At 54.6% G+C, this 14430-nt stretch overlaps 3 protein-coding genes across 3 annotated transcripts; 1 reads left to right on the top strand and 2 right to left on the bottom strand.

Annotated features, from left to right (window-relative positions):
• Positions 1–865: 865 nt before the first annotated feature.
• On the bottom strand, positions 866–1895 carry BKA58DRAFT_372699 (uncharacterized protein). Its single transcript, XM_046169155.1, has 2 exons — positions 1443–1895; positions 866–1388 (listed from the first exon to the last, which is right to left on the bottom strand). Exons 1-2 carry the CDS (start codon positions 1786–1788, stop codon positions 1156–1158), a joined length of 579 nt encoding a protein of 192 aa, XP_046030968.1. The 5' UTR covers positions 1789–1895; the 3' UTR covers positions 866–1155.
• A 2041-nt stretch (positions 1896–3936) lies between these two features.
• Positions 3937–5531, bottom strand: BKA58DRAFT_303424 (major facilitator superfamily domain-containing protein; the record flags this gene model as incomplete). Its single annotated transcript, XM_046166969.1, has 2 exons — positions 3937–4265; positions 4322–5531. The coding sequence occupies 2 exons, from the start codon at positions 5529–5531 to the stop codon at positions 3937–3939; spliced, it is 1539 nt and encodes a 512-aa protein (XP_046030967.1).
• A 5298-nt stretch (positions 5532–10829) lies between these two features.
• Positions 10830–14112, top strand: BKA58DRAFT_12845 (uncharacterized protein). Its single transcript, XM_046164335.1, has one exon. It carries the CDS (start codon positions 11152–11154, stop codon positions 13681–13683), a length of 2532 nt encoding a protein of 843 aa, XP_046030966.1. The 5' UTR covers positions 10830–11151; the 3' UTR covers positions 13684–14112.
• Positions 14113–14430: the final 318 nt, after the last annotated feature.

Raw genomic sequence — 14430 nt, 5'->3', positions numbered from 1 at the left:
CAAAAGAACTAGGGTAAGGCTACGACCGTTCCTGTGTGGCGTTCGTCTGGGGAGGAATAATCTTAGAAGCGTCGCCCGTTGCTTGACGAATTTCCACGCGTGTTAGCGCGACGTGGCTTACGTTCAGTGTCGGTCCGGCCAATTTCACCGCACGAAAGGGCCGCTAGCCTGGACAATTTGAAGGCGAGACTTAAACATCGAGCCGCGACGGTACTCGTGAGTAAACAGAATCGGTACCGAGAGTGCAGGTAGCATCCCGGCGTTGATCGAGTAGGCCGTGTGTTGTACATACGATCCACCTGTGCATCGGCAGTCTGGAGCTCTAAGGACCAGGGTGTTGTGGATATGAAAATCTTCCTGGAGAAGAACCCTTGGACCCATGTTGGACCACGAGGCCATTGCGAAAACCCAGCGTTCCCGAAATAGGCGTTAGAAGTCGACATTTGGGGGTTGGTAGGCCTATCCAGTGTTCTGGGCATCGGATATGGTACCAGGTGGGATAAGCTCTGCGACTAGCGGCGAAAAGTGGCGCGTCGGAAAGCTTGGTAACTCAGTTCCTGGCGTTCGGTAGCTGCGATAACAAGTCTAAGAGGCGTTTACATCTCAGCTCGCTACTTGTAGTTCATCGTTCGAGGGAACAGAGTTGTTCCTCCAATGGTGTGGTCGTGTCCGCGGCGCGAGGACTGTCGGGAAGTCGCGATTGACAGATTGGTAACGCGATAAGATCTACAAGTCCTCAACTGCTAGGCCCGAATGACCTCGGACACGCTTTACGAACGAACTGATGCGGGTGCCTTCTGGTCTTCCAGCTCGTGCTCAGATGGTCTTTGTTGGTGGGCCGTTTATAGGGCTGGCAAGCATGACGTTGCGAGTAACGGCAGGCACGGTTCGGTTCAACCCAACATGTCGCCGTTCGTCGGCCAGAAATCTGACACTTATTAGTTCAGGGGCATCATGCGATATAAATTGCTCCGCGGGCCAAACATGGTGCTGTCTCAAACGGAGGAAAAGGAAGTAACAGTTTCGAAGGGAAGCCGGGTATTAACCGCTGGGGTAGTGCGACAGCCCGGTCATTCCCTCTAATAGCATTCATGCAGAGCTCGCCTATTTCCCGGAGCTGCTTTCTCTATCAACGCACAACCATTCCAAGCTCTGCTATCTCTTGGAACTTGTATCTCCTCCCACGAATGCTTCTATGAGGTCTTGCTCGACCTGCTCGTCAACAGTGCGTGGTGATTGCACGGCGGCCACGCCACAGATCAAGCCGCCACCACCAAACAAAGAGAATGCCACAAAAGCCATCGCCCGCAGAGGTAGCGCACGTGATGACGAACAGAACGCAGGAATCAGATAGTAGGCTGATACCATGAAGAAGATACTTGCGCCAACTGTGATATTGATTAGCACCGAGCTGTAAGTATGCCGGCATGTATGGGACATACTTAGGAAAGCACGAGTGTCACGAGGTAGTGCACCTTGGTCTTTCTTGCTGAGGAGTCTGGTCTTGACTTCTCTATACACACACCATCCCTCTTCCGGACCGAAGATCTCGAGATACATCTTCGGGGGGTATTCGCGTAATTCGCGTCCGGTGCCAAGCTTCCACTTGTTCGCTATGGCGCTTGCATGTTCGTGGGAGAGTCTGCGCGAGACAGCCAGGATTCCAGTCAGGAACTCGCGAATATCGGCGGGAGGAGCGTCGGGTTCTGGGATGATAGGCTGCGAAAGCGCGTACAGCGGCGCCTTCTCCTCGTTGCCACCGTGAGTTTGAAATGAATTCGTTGACATGTCTTCTTAGCGAAAGGAGATAGGTACTCACTCACTTCGGAAGCGAAGGAAATGGAGAGACCGTGGCTCTAATAAGCACAGCTGGGTGATCTGCGCTGGTTCTCACGTCAAAGCATCAAGAACACAGCCCTGTAGGCTTCGAGGCTGACGTCTTGGCAATTTCAAACACGCGCGCAGCACAGCAGATGGACCTCCCAATCAGACGTATGTATTGAGTCATCCTATTCGTATTCATACTACTTCATCCCACTAACAGAACCATGTTGAATAGTATGCCTTGCACTAGCAACCTACACCGGAGACTACCAAGGTATGTACATGGTTACTCTCAGCCAGTCACGTGCATCTCATCAAGCGAGCGGAGCCGGCACGTCGCCCAGAAAAGCCCGCTCGGCACGGCTGATACGTCCCGCTGACAAACGAGGCGGTCGTGGGGCTCCACACTGAGAGTCTCTGTTGTTTGGCAAGTATGAAAGATTCACCACTCCTCGCTCACCCGTATTCTCGTCAATAAAAGTGCACTGAACATGGTCATCTTAACGTCGACCACTGCTTGATACCACCCGATTGATGCATTGCTCTGCTGTGCCAAGGGCCAGATTTTGCCCCTGTGTACATTGGGCGGCAGGCGCATCCGGCGTGCTTGGGGATGCCGGTACGAATTACGCAGCAATTTGTACTGCTCCTGTGGCGATGAAGAATGGCGAATTGAGGAAACTCCACAGGTTCTACAAGGTTGACGCTCTTCATGCACGCTCGATCTGGGCGATGACATATTGAGTCGATCGAGGAAAGCACTGCTCAGGAAGGCCGCCGATAGCAACGAAGCATGAAGCGATGGCGGCGCAGGCGGGCTGAAGGTTGGGGAACAGCATAAGCGCAAGTTCGACCTCGTGCTCTGGGTTCGACTTTGCTTTGATACTACAGCACTCACTTGGCATTTTCGGTAGCGTTCTTATTGATGTCTTTCGCGACTTTGACGGTGTGCATGTCGTCAAACTCGGGCAGAGGCTGCGTGTTGGCAATGCGCATGGTGGAAGACCACTCCTCTGCACGTACGCCTCTGAAGGCGTTCTCTGCTATCTGTTGTAGGCGCCATTGGACCTTTACACATGCACAGTTAGCGATCGCATTCCGGAATAGAGAACAGCATCATCGCTCTCGTCTTGCAACTCACACCACCGTCATCCTCAAACAATATCCCATGCTGGAAGTTCAAAGGTTCGTCATTAACTTGGGATTCAGCAGAATCTCCACGCTTGCTGCGCGGAATAATGGGAAAAGCGTTGTAGGAATCGAAATGCTGGTAGACACCGCCGACATTAAGACATGCACCGATATTCCCTATTGCGACTGCGTTCTCGAGAGGACACTTGTCACCCTTGTAGAAGGCGATTTTAATGTCTTCCTCGGTGTCTCCATGGGCTATGTACACTGATTGGGCGTTGATGCTGTATAGGCTGCCGTCCTGACGACCATCATTTGGCGTCAAGTCGACTGCTTCACCAAGACGTTCGCCTCGGGATTGGATGCCAGTATAAAATGAACGTTGTAGCCTAGAGAAGTGACAACGAGGGTAAAGAGGCCGGATGCGATGGCGACGTGCATCTGGGTCGCAGCTGTTGCTGAAGAGGTAGTAGATGTTCAAGCGAGCTGTTATTGTGCTTGATGTAAAGGGAGGATTGGTCTTTTATATCTTCCACAACCAAAAATCGCTTACACATTATTCTCCACTCGCAACCTGACTGCGTACTTGCGTCATCCCTGCGCCGTCTCGTTCACCAACCCCCTGGTCTGTTCCTGGTTCACAACATGTATCCTACCAAGAGGGAGAAATCCGCGCTCCGAGAAGAAATGTCTGGGTACATTCTTAAGCCATACTTCTCGTCGCGAAGCGGCTGGGGAGGAAGGAAGAGCCAAGACGGACGAGCGGCAGGTACTGTTGATTCCGCCTCAACTTCGCCGCGGGTGGGGATGACGTCCAGGTTGCTTTGGAACTCTGCGATATGAAGGGTTAACGAGAGGGATCAGGAGGTCAGGTCACTTCGGGTAAATCACGAGATGCAAGATAGTTTGAAGTATCTTTTGAACACATAATAATTCATTACTCATATCCTCATCCCCCTCTCGCATAAACACCTTGGGTATCTAAAGTGTGTACCTGAATCCCTCCAAGCCCTCGATAATCTTGCCTCCGTTGTTCGCACGCTTGTTCGCCATCCAGAACTTCAAGTTGAGGAGCAGCGAGATAATGATAATCATGCCAGATGCAATCATGCAAGCAACGATACCAGGGACGTAAGAAGGTGCATCCTGGGTACGGAAGACAGTGCCACCGATGATACCACCGATACCACCAGCGCCGACGAGTGTAGCGCTGCAGAGAGCGCGCTTCCATTGGCCGCGGATGTTGTTGGCTTGCCATGTGAGGATGCAAGGGACGTTTGCGTTAGCAGCGGCGGTAGCGAGGAAGACGCCTGTGAGAGGGAGTTTAGTAAATGCTAGAATAGGAGGATGGTGTGAGATGACTTACCAAAGTATCGGACACCAACGTTGGAGCTGAAGCCGATCATGGGGAGACCGATGAGAGCGAGGACACCGTTGGCGATGACCCATGGGCTGCGGATGTGGTACTTGTCTCCTGCCCAGGCGAAGCCGATCATGACGAATGCGGCGAAGACGTAAGGCGGTGCGATGAGGCAGTTTGCTGCGGCAGGGCTGAAGCCCATGCCGTCCTTCAAGATGATGGGAAGGAAGTAGGCGATGGCGTAGGTGATGGTGGTGGTGAACATGAAGATGAGAGCGAAGCCCCAGACCTTGAGGTCCATGGCGCCGGCGAGGTAGCTCTTGAGATTGAACTCCTCGGCGACGACATCGTGGCGGTCTTCTTCAATGCGGGCCACGATAAAGTCGACTTCATCTTGCTCGAGGAACTTCTTCTGGGTCGCGCTGGGCTTGGCTGCTAGCTCGGGGAAGTCGACGATGAAATACCATCCGACGATGCCGATGAGAACGGTGATGACTCCCTGCATGATGAAGATCCATCGCCATCCTGAGAGACCCGGTCCAAAGCTGACTGGTGTAGTGGGTGCCTTCTTGGTAGGTCCGTAGTGGGGACCAAGCCAGTATGCTGCTTGTACGCCCTTGCCGTTGAGAAGAGAGAAGAGGTAGCCGAGGATACCCGAGAAGGCAGACGACAGCATACCGATGAGGAAGAAGACGGTGTTGCGCTTCTGGAGCTCGAATCGCTTGTACCAGCATGAAAGGAGGTATGCGGAGCCGGGGAAGAAACCAGCCTCGAAGATACCGAGGAGTAGACGGAGTGGGATGAGTGTGTGCCACTCCTTAACGAAACCGAAGCCAATCATGACTGCTCCCCAGATGATGACGATAGATGGTAAGAAGAGCCTTGGACCAAGCTTCCTCAGCACAACGGTAGCTGGTGGCTGGAGCGCGACGTATGTGATGAAGAAGAGTAGCACGATGATGCTGTATCTCTCGCCAGTGAGCTTGAGATCGACGCCCATACCAGCTACCATGGCGACACCTAGATTGGTTCTGTCCATGAGGGAGACACAGTACATGCATCCAAGTGTGGGGATGAGCCGAAAATCGACCTTGCGGACAATTTTCTTCTGCTGCTCGGGTGTGAAACGACTGATGGCGGCATTACTGGCAGTTGTGTCGGATTCGATGCGTTCTAGGGTGGCGACGTTGCCCTTCTCTTCAGCGTAGGAGGCCATGGTAGTTGTTGGAGACTCTCGGAGACCTCTGAGGCCTGTCAAGGGGTAAGATGTGAACCTTGATGAACGACGAGGAAATCAGCAAGAAACAAGGGAGAAGAGAAGAGGAGATCTGGGGTTGGATGGCGAAGGTTGAAGTAGAACCAAACCTACACCTGCAGGATACTCGACCTCATATACACATCTGCTTCCCCAGACTACTGAACTCACCTTCCCCAGATTCCTTGCGGCGTCGGCTCCACCGTACCCCAGACTCCCCAAAACTTAGCAATTTGCATTGGACATTGACAAGCTCTCCAAGCTATCTCGCTTACAACCTATCGAATTGACACTGGTACGGAGCCTCAAGCCCATAGCTCCGGAGACGATTCACCACAGCGGTTAGCAGTACTCATACCAAGGAGCTCCAAGCAGCATAGCATCCGTGATAGTGCTGTCTGGACCCGGCAGTCTGGCGGTCTTGACTCCGGTACAGCGCGCAGGCGCATGTCAAGGCGTTTCCGACAGTCACGCCCAGCTTATACCCCGCGTGAACAGCCATCGCGATGATGGAAATCCGGAGGTGGCTGCGACCATTTTGGGTACGCATTGGTGTTTTGGGGCCTGGGCATAAACTTAGCGGGGTGTCCGCTGTACGCTAAGGGCACGTGGCGTGGGCCCAGACTCTCAAACCAAGGCCTTTTGCTAGACAACTTGCCGACAGCCATTGCCATCCAACATTGGCAGGGCATCTTCCGCTGGCTCATCGACTGATTATCGAGGTGTTGATGTACTACGAGCGGAAGCGTTCCACGATGCCTAGGTACATGTGAAGACGATACCTTCTGGTCGAGCGGCGAAAGTAAGTGCGTGAACCTCTACCCCGTTCAGCTACACGTATGCTGGTTTTGTCGCTGCACATTGATGCAACCATTCATATAACCGAACTCGGTTGGTTTTCAGCTCCGACGCTGTGTTACCGTCGTCTGAACTCATCTGCGCTTCGCGCAAGACGCGGAATTTCTAACGTTCGTGATCTAATCATGTACCTAACCGGCCCTTCTTCCGGCTCGTAGCTGCCTTGTCTTCATGATTTGAGACTTTCGATGGCGGGTATTGTAGGATGTTGTTTCAAAGTTTGTTGTACTAGCACAATCTCTGACGGGGATTCCCGTACAGATGCTCTCGGATGGCCTCTCAGATTCTCCAAACGCCAAGGATATCAGGAGCCATGTTCCCGTCTGCATACTCGTGTTGATTGACAGAAGTCTCGCAAGATGCACCTACTGTTGTTACTCCGGAGTGGTGTCGTCTGGTGATGGGATCTTTCTTTGTTGAATACTACGTCTTGTATAGCGTGTCGAGATTCAAAAACGGCGTCGATGCAGATGTCTCTTGCCCAAGGTGTGGCGGTCATCGTATGGCTCTAGCCTGTCGCTACTGGAAGTCCAACCAGTGCGCCTTTTCTAGCTGAGCTGGCCGGGTGGTGCCCGAAGCCGTACCGAGGCAGGACGAGTTTGCTTCTGAAAGTGGGCATCAGGATGAAAAGGTGTGAAAAGTGAGACGCAGAAAGAACATGTTGTCTGTGCAGGTCTATATAGTTAGTTTACCGAAAGCTGGGGTCAGATCCGAGGGCGTGTTGCGGTTGCCGGCGTCGCTGATCAGTGATCACCATGTTCGTGCCGAGCCGCACCTGAGTCGTAGAGAGCTCACGTGACTCTTCAGCCCGAGTCAGCTAGCTGGGTGACAGAAGTCGCGATACCAAGCACCCCGCTTCCCGTCTGTGTCTATGCTGGAGTGTCGAAAATCTTGAGAAGCCCGTGGAAAGTGTCTTTGGGAGACTGTATGATGCTGGCTCCTCCGTTTCAGTCACGTCTGAACCTTTGCACGACGTTTCATGGGCCTCGGACAATGTGTGAGTCTGATACATGAGGTGTTCTTTTAGTCGCAGCGCAAAAGCCACAATCCCCATTATTGGAGAAAACCTTGAAGGTGTGTCTTCTCAGCCTGCACGATAATTGATGTGGATTGGACGAGGTGGTTAGTGAGTCTAGTAATCAGCGGTGGGGATCCCATGGCTGATGAGGCTGCCGCCCGCATCACGGAATGACTGGGCCTACTCCCGCAGACCTGTATGAGGGTCTCCGTTCAGGCCTCAACGGACACTAAACACCTGGAGTATCTGGGGAGCAAGTGACGTCAGCTGGACAAGACCGGGACTGACGCCTGACCAGACAGGTGATCCCCCACGTGTACAACAAATTCTGGACCAAATGCTGTTGAGCTGAGACATATTCCAACGAGACGTCCTCATCCGAAGCTCTCATTCGCAGGTCGTCATGGAAAAGCTCGGGATTGTTACTATTGCTTTTCGCTCCCCCGTCGCGTGGTACCTGTAGTTGATAGCGGAGGGTATAAATTTTCGCCCACAATAGCCGCTGGGTGGGTCTTTTGGGCATCCTAGATCCAAAAGTCCATGGCGTCAGCGCCAGAAGTGGGTCCGTAGGGCAGCGAGAGCCGCAAGACCAAGTGTTCGGGACCCAATTGGAGACACTTTGGGCAGCGAAGGATCCATTGCTGAGACGAAGTGACATGCCGCATGTGAGTCACACGTCCTGATGGAAACGTAGTCTATAGAGAGGAATTGCTCGCGCGAACGAACTGAAGCTGGATAGCGTGGTGAAATGAAAGCGTTTGAAATGCCATTGTCGAATTTCGCGCGGGTTCCAACGAGATGGTGGATTTGTAGTGGGCTTCGCTTAGCGAGTTCCCACGCGTTCCTCCACCCAACCAGCGCTAGCCAAACGGCGGAGACGACAATGGTCAGGAAGACGCGACCACTGTTTTGATATAACGAAAAGTGCAGTTTGCATGTCTGACAACAAGAAATAAGAAAACTGCAGGAGTTCATGCAAGATGGGTTGTGGCGTAGACTATTTTGAGCTTGTGGGTACATTACCTGCATGATGCTCAAGGCAAATGATACTAACATCAATCGCATGTCCACTGCGCATGGCGGCATCGAACGCCCATCGCCTCTTCACGTCGGCGATGAATCGCAAGTTCTCAAGCATCGACTCCCACCATCCTTTCTTGAAAAGTATGATGACTTTCACAGTTCCCGTGCACCTGACTGTGTCACTGTCGCACAAGAGCTGCCGATATCGCATCAATCTGACACAGGCTTCAAGCCAAAGACCTTGATGTCTGCAGGGCGTGTGCGATGTGCCGAGATGATTCAGCCTCGATGCTCTGCCGGTCACACCAAGAGTCTAAATGGACGTCAGTGGAAGACAGTTATATGCGGAGACGCTTTCGAGCGTGTTGTCATGCCGTATCTGTCCGCTACCCCGCCGCAGAACTTGCGGGATGTCACGTAGAAGGTTGGCTAATCATTCAATGTGTGCAACGAGCGCTTTGCAAGACCTGGCGGTCGGCACAAATTGGTGTCGCGCAGAGTGCTGCATCTGAGCCGAAGCGAATGGTCTTGAGTGGCATTTATCAAGCATCACAGCATATCTCTGGCGCAGGCGTGGATGAAGGGTAGCCACAGTTACACGAAACTCAACGTCATGCCTGGTGGTGTAGGAGCATTGGATGAGCGGCCACCCTTCCGTCATGGACCACTGCACTATTTCGTCTTACGGGACTGGGACGAGCGAATGGCAAAGCTGTCAAGGATGCACCACACGGTAGCTGGTGGTGGGGTGTTCATGGCGAACGTCTGAAGCTTGATCTAGCAACGACGAAAAGTCAATACGCTGCACTTTGTCTGCAGGCTGTGTACCATGACGCCGGTCGAACACAGCATGAGGGACATCAGCGAGGAGAGCAGTGGCGAATACCTCGGAATACGACAACGGTCGTCGTGCGTGTGACGTTTGGAGTCGAGGTGCCGTGGAAGCCGCAAGTTGCCGGATTGGGTGTATTCAAGAGCGCATCATTTGTTCTGGTTCTGGCCAGAATTGTTGAGGGCATTGCGCTGCTCGATGCGGTGCGTCTGTTCACCGGAAGCTTTGGTGGGGTAGTGTCGACGACTAGGCGAGTAAGCAACGCTTGACGGGCCGCGTGATGAGAGCTGCGTCCGAGGCGATTCGATGGGGTTGTTACACCGATACGCTGTCTTGCTGGCAAGTGCGTTAGTGTCGGGCAGGGCAAGAGCTGGGAGGCTGTGATTTGCGTGGTTCTGAGGACGCAACGCCAGCCATGCTTGACACCAGACAATGAGGACTCGCAGTGGCGAAAGGACACATGTTATGCGTCGCGTCCTGGAGATTAATGAAGGTAACGATGGTGAGAGTGCTCTGTTGTTCCTGCATGGTAAGCGTGATTGACGTGGCCGAGCCAGGAGCAAACGAGTTAGCTGTTAATAAACGACGCAGTGGTGAGGCTCCATGACGTGAACCGTGAGGAAGCGAGGAAGCGCAAGGAAAAAGTTGGATGGAGCTAGGAAATTCTGCCCTGCAACCGTTCACCGTGTGATGCTGCAGAGGATCGAGGGCGTCGTGGTAATACACGATAGACAGTGCCAAGGCGAGGAGTGATCAGCAGCAGCGAACGCCAATTCCGTCTAGCAGGCAGGCGACAAGCTTTCATGACAGCTGCATCGAGCGTGAGCGCGTTGAGATGCGGTTTTGACGAAATATCGTGACGCGCGAGAGGGCGGTGAGGTGGTGCGTTGAGGTGGATTCGCCCATTCAGCCCTCCAGGCGAACGGCTCGCATCTACGAGGGCCGGGCAATCCCGGTTTCATGTCGTTCGAACGGAGACGATCCACGACCACTCAAACCAATGGATGTTGCGCATCTGAGGCAGCCAATGGCCAGGCGACTGGCTATTATTACGACCAGGACGACGTGATCAGCATCAGGGTGGCATGGCGGCAGGGTGAAGCAGTGTGGGTGCATGGCGAAACTGTCGCAGACTCGGCCTCGGAGAGCAGGCCTTCCTAGTAGACTACTTGGACGTGGTCGTGGTTCTGGTACGGACAGCAACATGGCAATGGCAGTGTTGCGGCTGGCAACGAGGGCGTCTGCATGCAGCCACCCAAAGTATGGTGTGGAGGCTGCGTCACCACGACAGCGACCACTTGACGACAGCCAGGAGCGTAGAGGGCGGCAGAGCAGCCCCTCGGCCAACCACTAGATGTTGGAGGTTGACTGGGCAGCGACGGATGCGGTGCGCGCCCAACGATTAGACGCATTGCATGAAGGAGCTAGCCCGCTATAAGGCAGTTTATAGTACCACGCCGTTTTGAATTTTACGGGCGGGGGAAAACTTTCGTGTGTCGAAGCCCGAACAACGCCTGCATGCCTGTCTGCTGCACACCAAGTCGCCCGTCATACTCTGCAGCGCCTCGCATATCCCTCATCCCTCTGCCTCCCTCGTCTCTTCGCTCTGATCCTCTTTCCCCTTCACCCACACCACGCCCCCGCCGCCTTGATGAGACGGTAGCAGCCAGCCCTATGCCCGTGCGAATAATGCGCTTTCGCCGTCTCGCCTGATTGATTGTCTGTCCAGGATCGCCCCGCGACGCTTTATTATCGATAGAGCGCGCTGCTGGAGCCGCTAGATATTTTGCCGACTCCTGTCTTCACTTCCCCCCAAAACAAACGCTGCTGCTACTGCTGCCGCTGCCACCATGGCGAGCCCACAGGAAATGCAGCCTACTGTCGAGGACTGCTACTCGGATGACAGCGAAGGCGGCTCTATCCCCTTCCAGGGCCGCCGGTCGCCCAATGCCGCTAACGTCTCCACCAAGCGCTCGCACCCTTCCGACTTGGATAAAGAAATGCCGCCCGCGCAGCAGAGGGCGCCGGCCAACATCGACCTTCGCTCCGACTCAGGGTACAGCAGCTACACCACCGCCACCGTCAGCAGCACTAATTCCGCTCAAAGTGCTCCTCCCCAGCGCAGCCCGCCCCAGGTGCCTGCCGCCGCTGCCCCAGCGCCTCCCCAGCCTGAGGCTCCAAAGGCCCGACGACGCCCTGTCCCGACGGACACGACCGAGAAGACTTCCAAGTCCTCTTCGCGGCCCAAGCCCTCTCGCACTGCTTCGTCTGCCTCCAAGCCTCCCGCTGTCGTCCAACAACAGCCACCGGAACGTAAACGCAGGCCGACCGTTACCCAGGAGTCCCGCCCGGAGCGCAGAGATCGTCGTGACAGCAGAGTTGAACCGGATGGTGCCGAGCCTAGACGCACCAAGTACGACCCCAACGCCCCTGCCTCAGCTGTCCGTCGTCGCCCTGACATACAGCCATCTCAATCCGCTCGCGACGTGACCCGTCCTATCCCCCAAGACACACGCTCAATGCATTCTGATCCCCCCTCGTACCAGCAGGCTCCGCCCTCACCCACGCACTATCGACAGTCCTATTACGCACATGGAGCCGCTGTCATCCAGCCAGCCGCAACACGTCGTCGGCCGTCGATATCGACCACTGGTCGACCGATAAGCTACAGTGGTGAGCCCGGGCCTCAGTACCACTGGACTCAGGGTGCACCTGGATATCCTACCCCGCCCCCAGAGCGTGGACCGCCTCTTTCCAGCTCTGCCCACTACCCGCGAGGCTTTCCAATGCCTGCCATGGGTCAGATGGGTCCTCCACAGACGCCCTATGGAGTGCCACCCGGCTATCCCCCTCAATTCTATCAGATGCCTTACGATGACGGACAGAGGCCAGGCATGCCGCAGCGCAGCTCCTCCAACGCCGCACGTCGGGGACCCGCACCGCCTGTCATCAACCAGGCTCCGCGCGAGCAGCAGTACTCCACAAGGTACAGCCAGCCTCAGAGCGCCACACACCCCAGGCTTCCAGCCCCGTTGCAGCTCAACGATAGACCCCACGAGAGCGACTACGAATCGGAGTCTGAGTTGTCTGAGGATGACGATTACTATGTATCCGAGCCTGAGGTCGATCCCAACGACCCACGTACCCGCCGTGCGCTTATGCCCCCGCCGCCTCCGAAGGCTCCCAAGTCCAAGTCGAACACCAAGACCAAGCCCAAGACCAAGAACGGGGAACGGCCTCCCTTGCCTCACGCTCACACTACCACAACCGTGGAGAAAGTTCGCAGCCACCGCCATTCGATGTCGACTCCTCCTATTGTCGTCGATGAGGACCGCTCCAGCCGTCACCGTACTACCAAAAGTACAAACGAGCCATCCCGTCGACAGTCAATCAGCCGACCTCTTCCGCCAGCCCATACACAGACTGAATATCCCGCACGACGTGGCTCGGTCTATGTAAACGACAGCGTCAAGGCTGAGCGGCGTCGGTCTGCTCACTACGGGCATTCAGCCAGAGATAAGGAGTATGCGGAGTATGCCGCGGGCAGGAAGGAGGCGGAACGCCTCGAAGCCGAAGAGCGAGCCAGGAAAGAACTCAAAGCCGCGAACCGTGCTAAACGTGAAAGACAAGCTCAACGACAAGCGGAGAACGAAGCTCGTTATGAGGCTGAGCAAGAGCGCAAACGCGAGAAGCGCAACTCCAAGGTCTACTATCAGCCTCCCGCGGCGTTCGACGATAGCGACGAGGAGTATCAATCCGATGAAGCCGTCGCACCCGTCGTTCCCGAAGCACCAGTGCCTCCCCGCCCTCGTCGTCCTACTGACGCCGGTGGGCGCAAAGCCAAAGAGAGTCTGGCTTTAGACTACATCAACAGCCAACGTGGCACAGATGTCCCGTTGAACGATCACATCCATCGTGCTGCAAAAAGAGCTTCGAGGGTACCTTCAATGCCTTCTCACTCCGGCTCTTCGGGAAGCGACAGGCAAAGCCAGTCCAATCGCACTGCTCTTACTAGTAGCGGTAATAACGAGATTCGCCTCCGCGTTGACGCCAATGCCCCACTCAGTCTGCAGTTCAATGGCGATATGGAAGGCCGCACCATGCAGCTCATCCCGACTGAGGACGGCATGGCAGAATTAGTCATCAGTGGGAGCCGTGATAACGAGAGCAACTATCACAGTAGTGAAAGAGGCAGCAACGCAGGAGACGGGCAGGCACTTGTACGACGGAAGCAGCCAGAGGAGATGACCGAAGGAAGCATGCGCAGCCACCGTAGTAGGCGCGAAAGCCGAGTAGTACGAGATTCTTACGATGATCGAATCGTTGAGGTGCCACGACCTTTGCGTCGCCGCGCCAACACCAGTTCGCATTATTACAACTAAGGATCTCCGAACCTCAGACACTCGCGCGCGAAACGAAGATGCGTAGCTCGACTTCGACGTTCTTCTCTGCTCGCCACACGTACGTTCCTATCCTCAATTCTGCGCGGCAGATCTCTTTCGATCTCTTTTCTTCATTGGGTGGATGATTTCCATATCAAAAGCTTTCTACGAGCGTGGACAGGCCTTGGTGGCAGACCTGCTCAACAAAAAAGGTCGGATCGGTTTCTTCATCGCACGTTCGATTTCGGCACAATTGCCCACTCGCATTTCATGTTTGTATGTTTGCTGCGTTCCCTGCGACAGTGCAGGTCACATTGTTATGGTTTGCCAGACTGGGACGCTCACGCACACCAACATCTAATGCGTAAGGGCGGTCACCGCCATTGAACTTCTTGTTTGGACCGATCAGATTGTACGGTTATCTTCTTCCTGCCTTTCGTCGCGCCCTATTTTGAGCGTTCCCCACATTATTCCCCCCTTCTTCTTACTTCTTTTTTATGCTGCACTATACCTGCTCCTCGCGGAGGCTTTTCGGCACTTTTTCTCGATTTTGGCGGATGTAATACCCTTATCTCCTTTTCTACTTGTTGTGGCTGGATCATGTACGTGGCAGAAATGTTTGGTGGGGTTTCCTTTTTTTCGTTCCGCTATTTCGCAAGAAAAGTAAGCAAGAGGTCGATGTGTTGGCAACGGCTACGACGCTTATGATGATGGACGTATGGATCATGAACTACGCAGCGATGGATC

Source organism: Alternaria rosae (genome assembly GCF_020736505.1).
Source record: "Alternaria rosae strain MPI-PUGE-AT-0040 chromosome Unknown BKA58scaffold_1, whole genome shotgun sequence".
Taxonomy (NCBI): Eukaryota; Fungi; Ascomycota; class Dothideomycetes; order Pleosporales; family Pleosporaceae; genus Alternaria; species Alternaria rosae.
Note: the sequence above shows the minus strand (reverse complement) of the source record. Positions and strands in the feature narration are given on the sequence as shown.

What these genes read in the sequence shown, in the direction of transcription:
- BKA58DRAFT_12845 (XM_046164335.1), top strand. Translation starts at nt 11,152, where the DNA reads ATGGCGAGCCCACAGGAAATGCAGCCTACTGTCGAGGACTGCTACTCG.
- BKA58DRAFT_372699 (XM_046169155.1), bottom strand. Translation starts at nt 1,788, where the DNA reads ATGTCAACGAATTCATTTCAAACTCACGGTGGCAACGAGGAGAAGGCG. An exon ending in TGACACTCGTGCTTTCCTAA is followed by an intron (nt 1,389 to 1,442) that starts GTATGTCCCATA and finishes TCAATATCACAG; the next exon opens with TTGGCGCAAGTATCTTCTTC.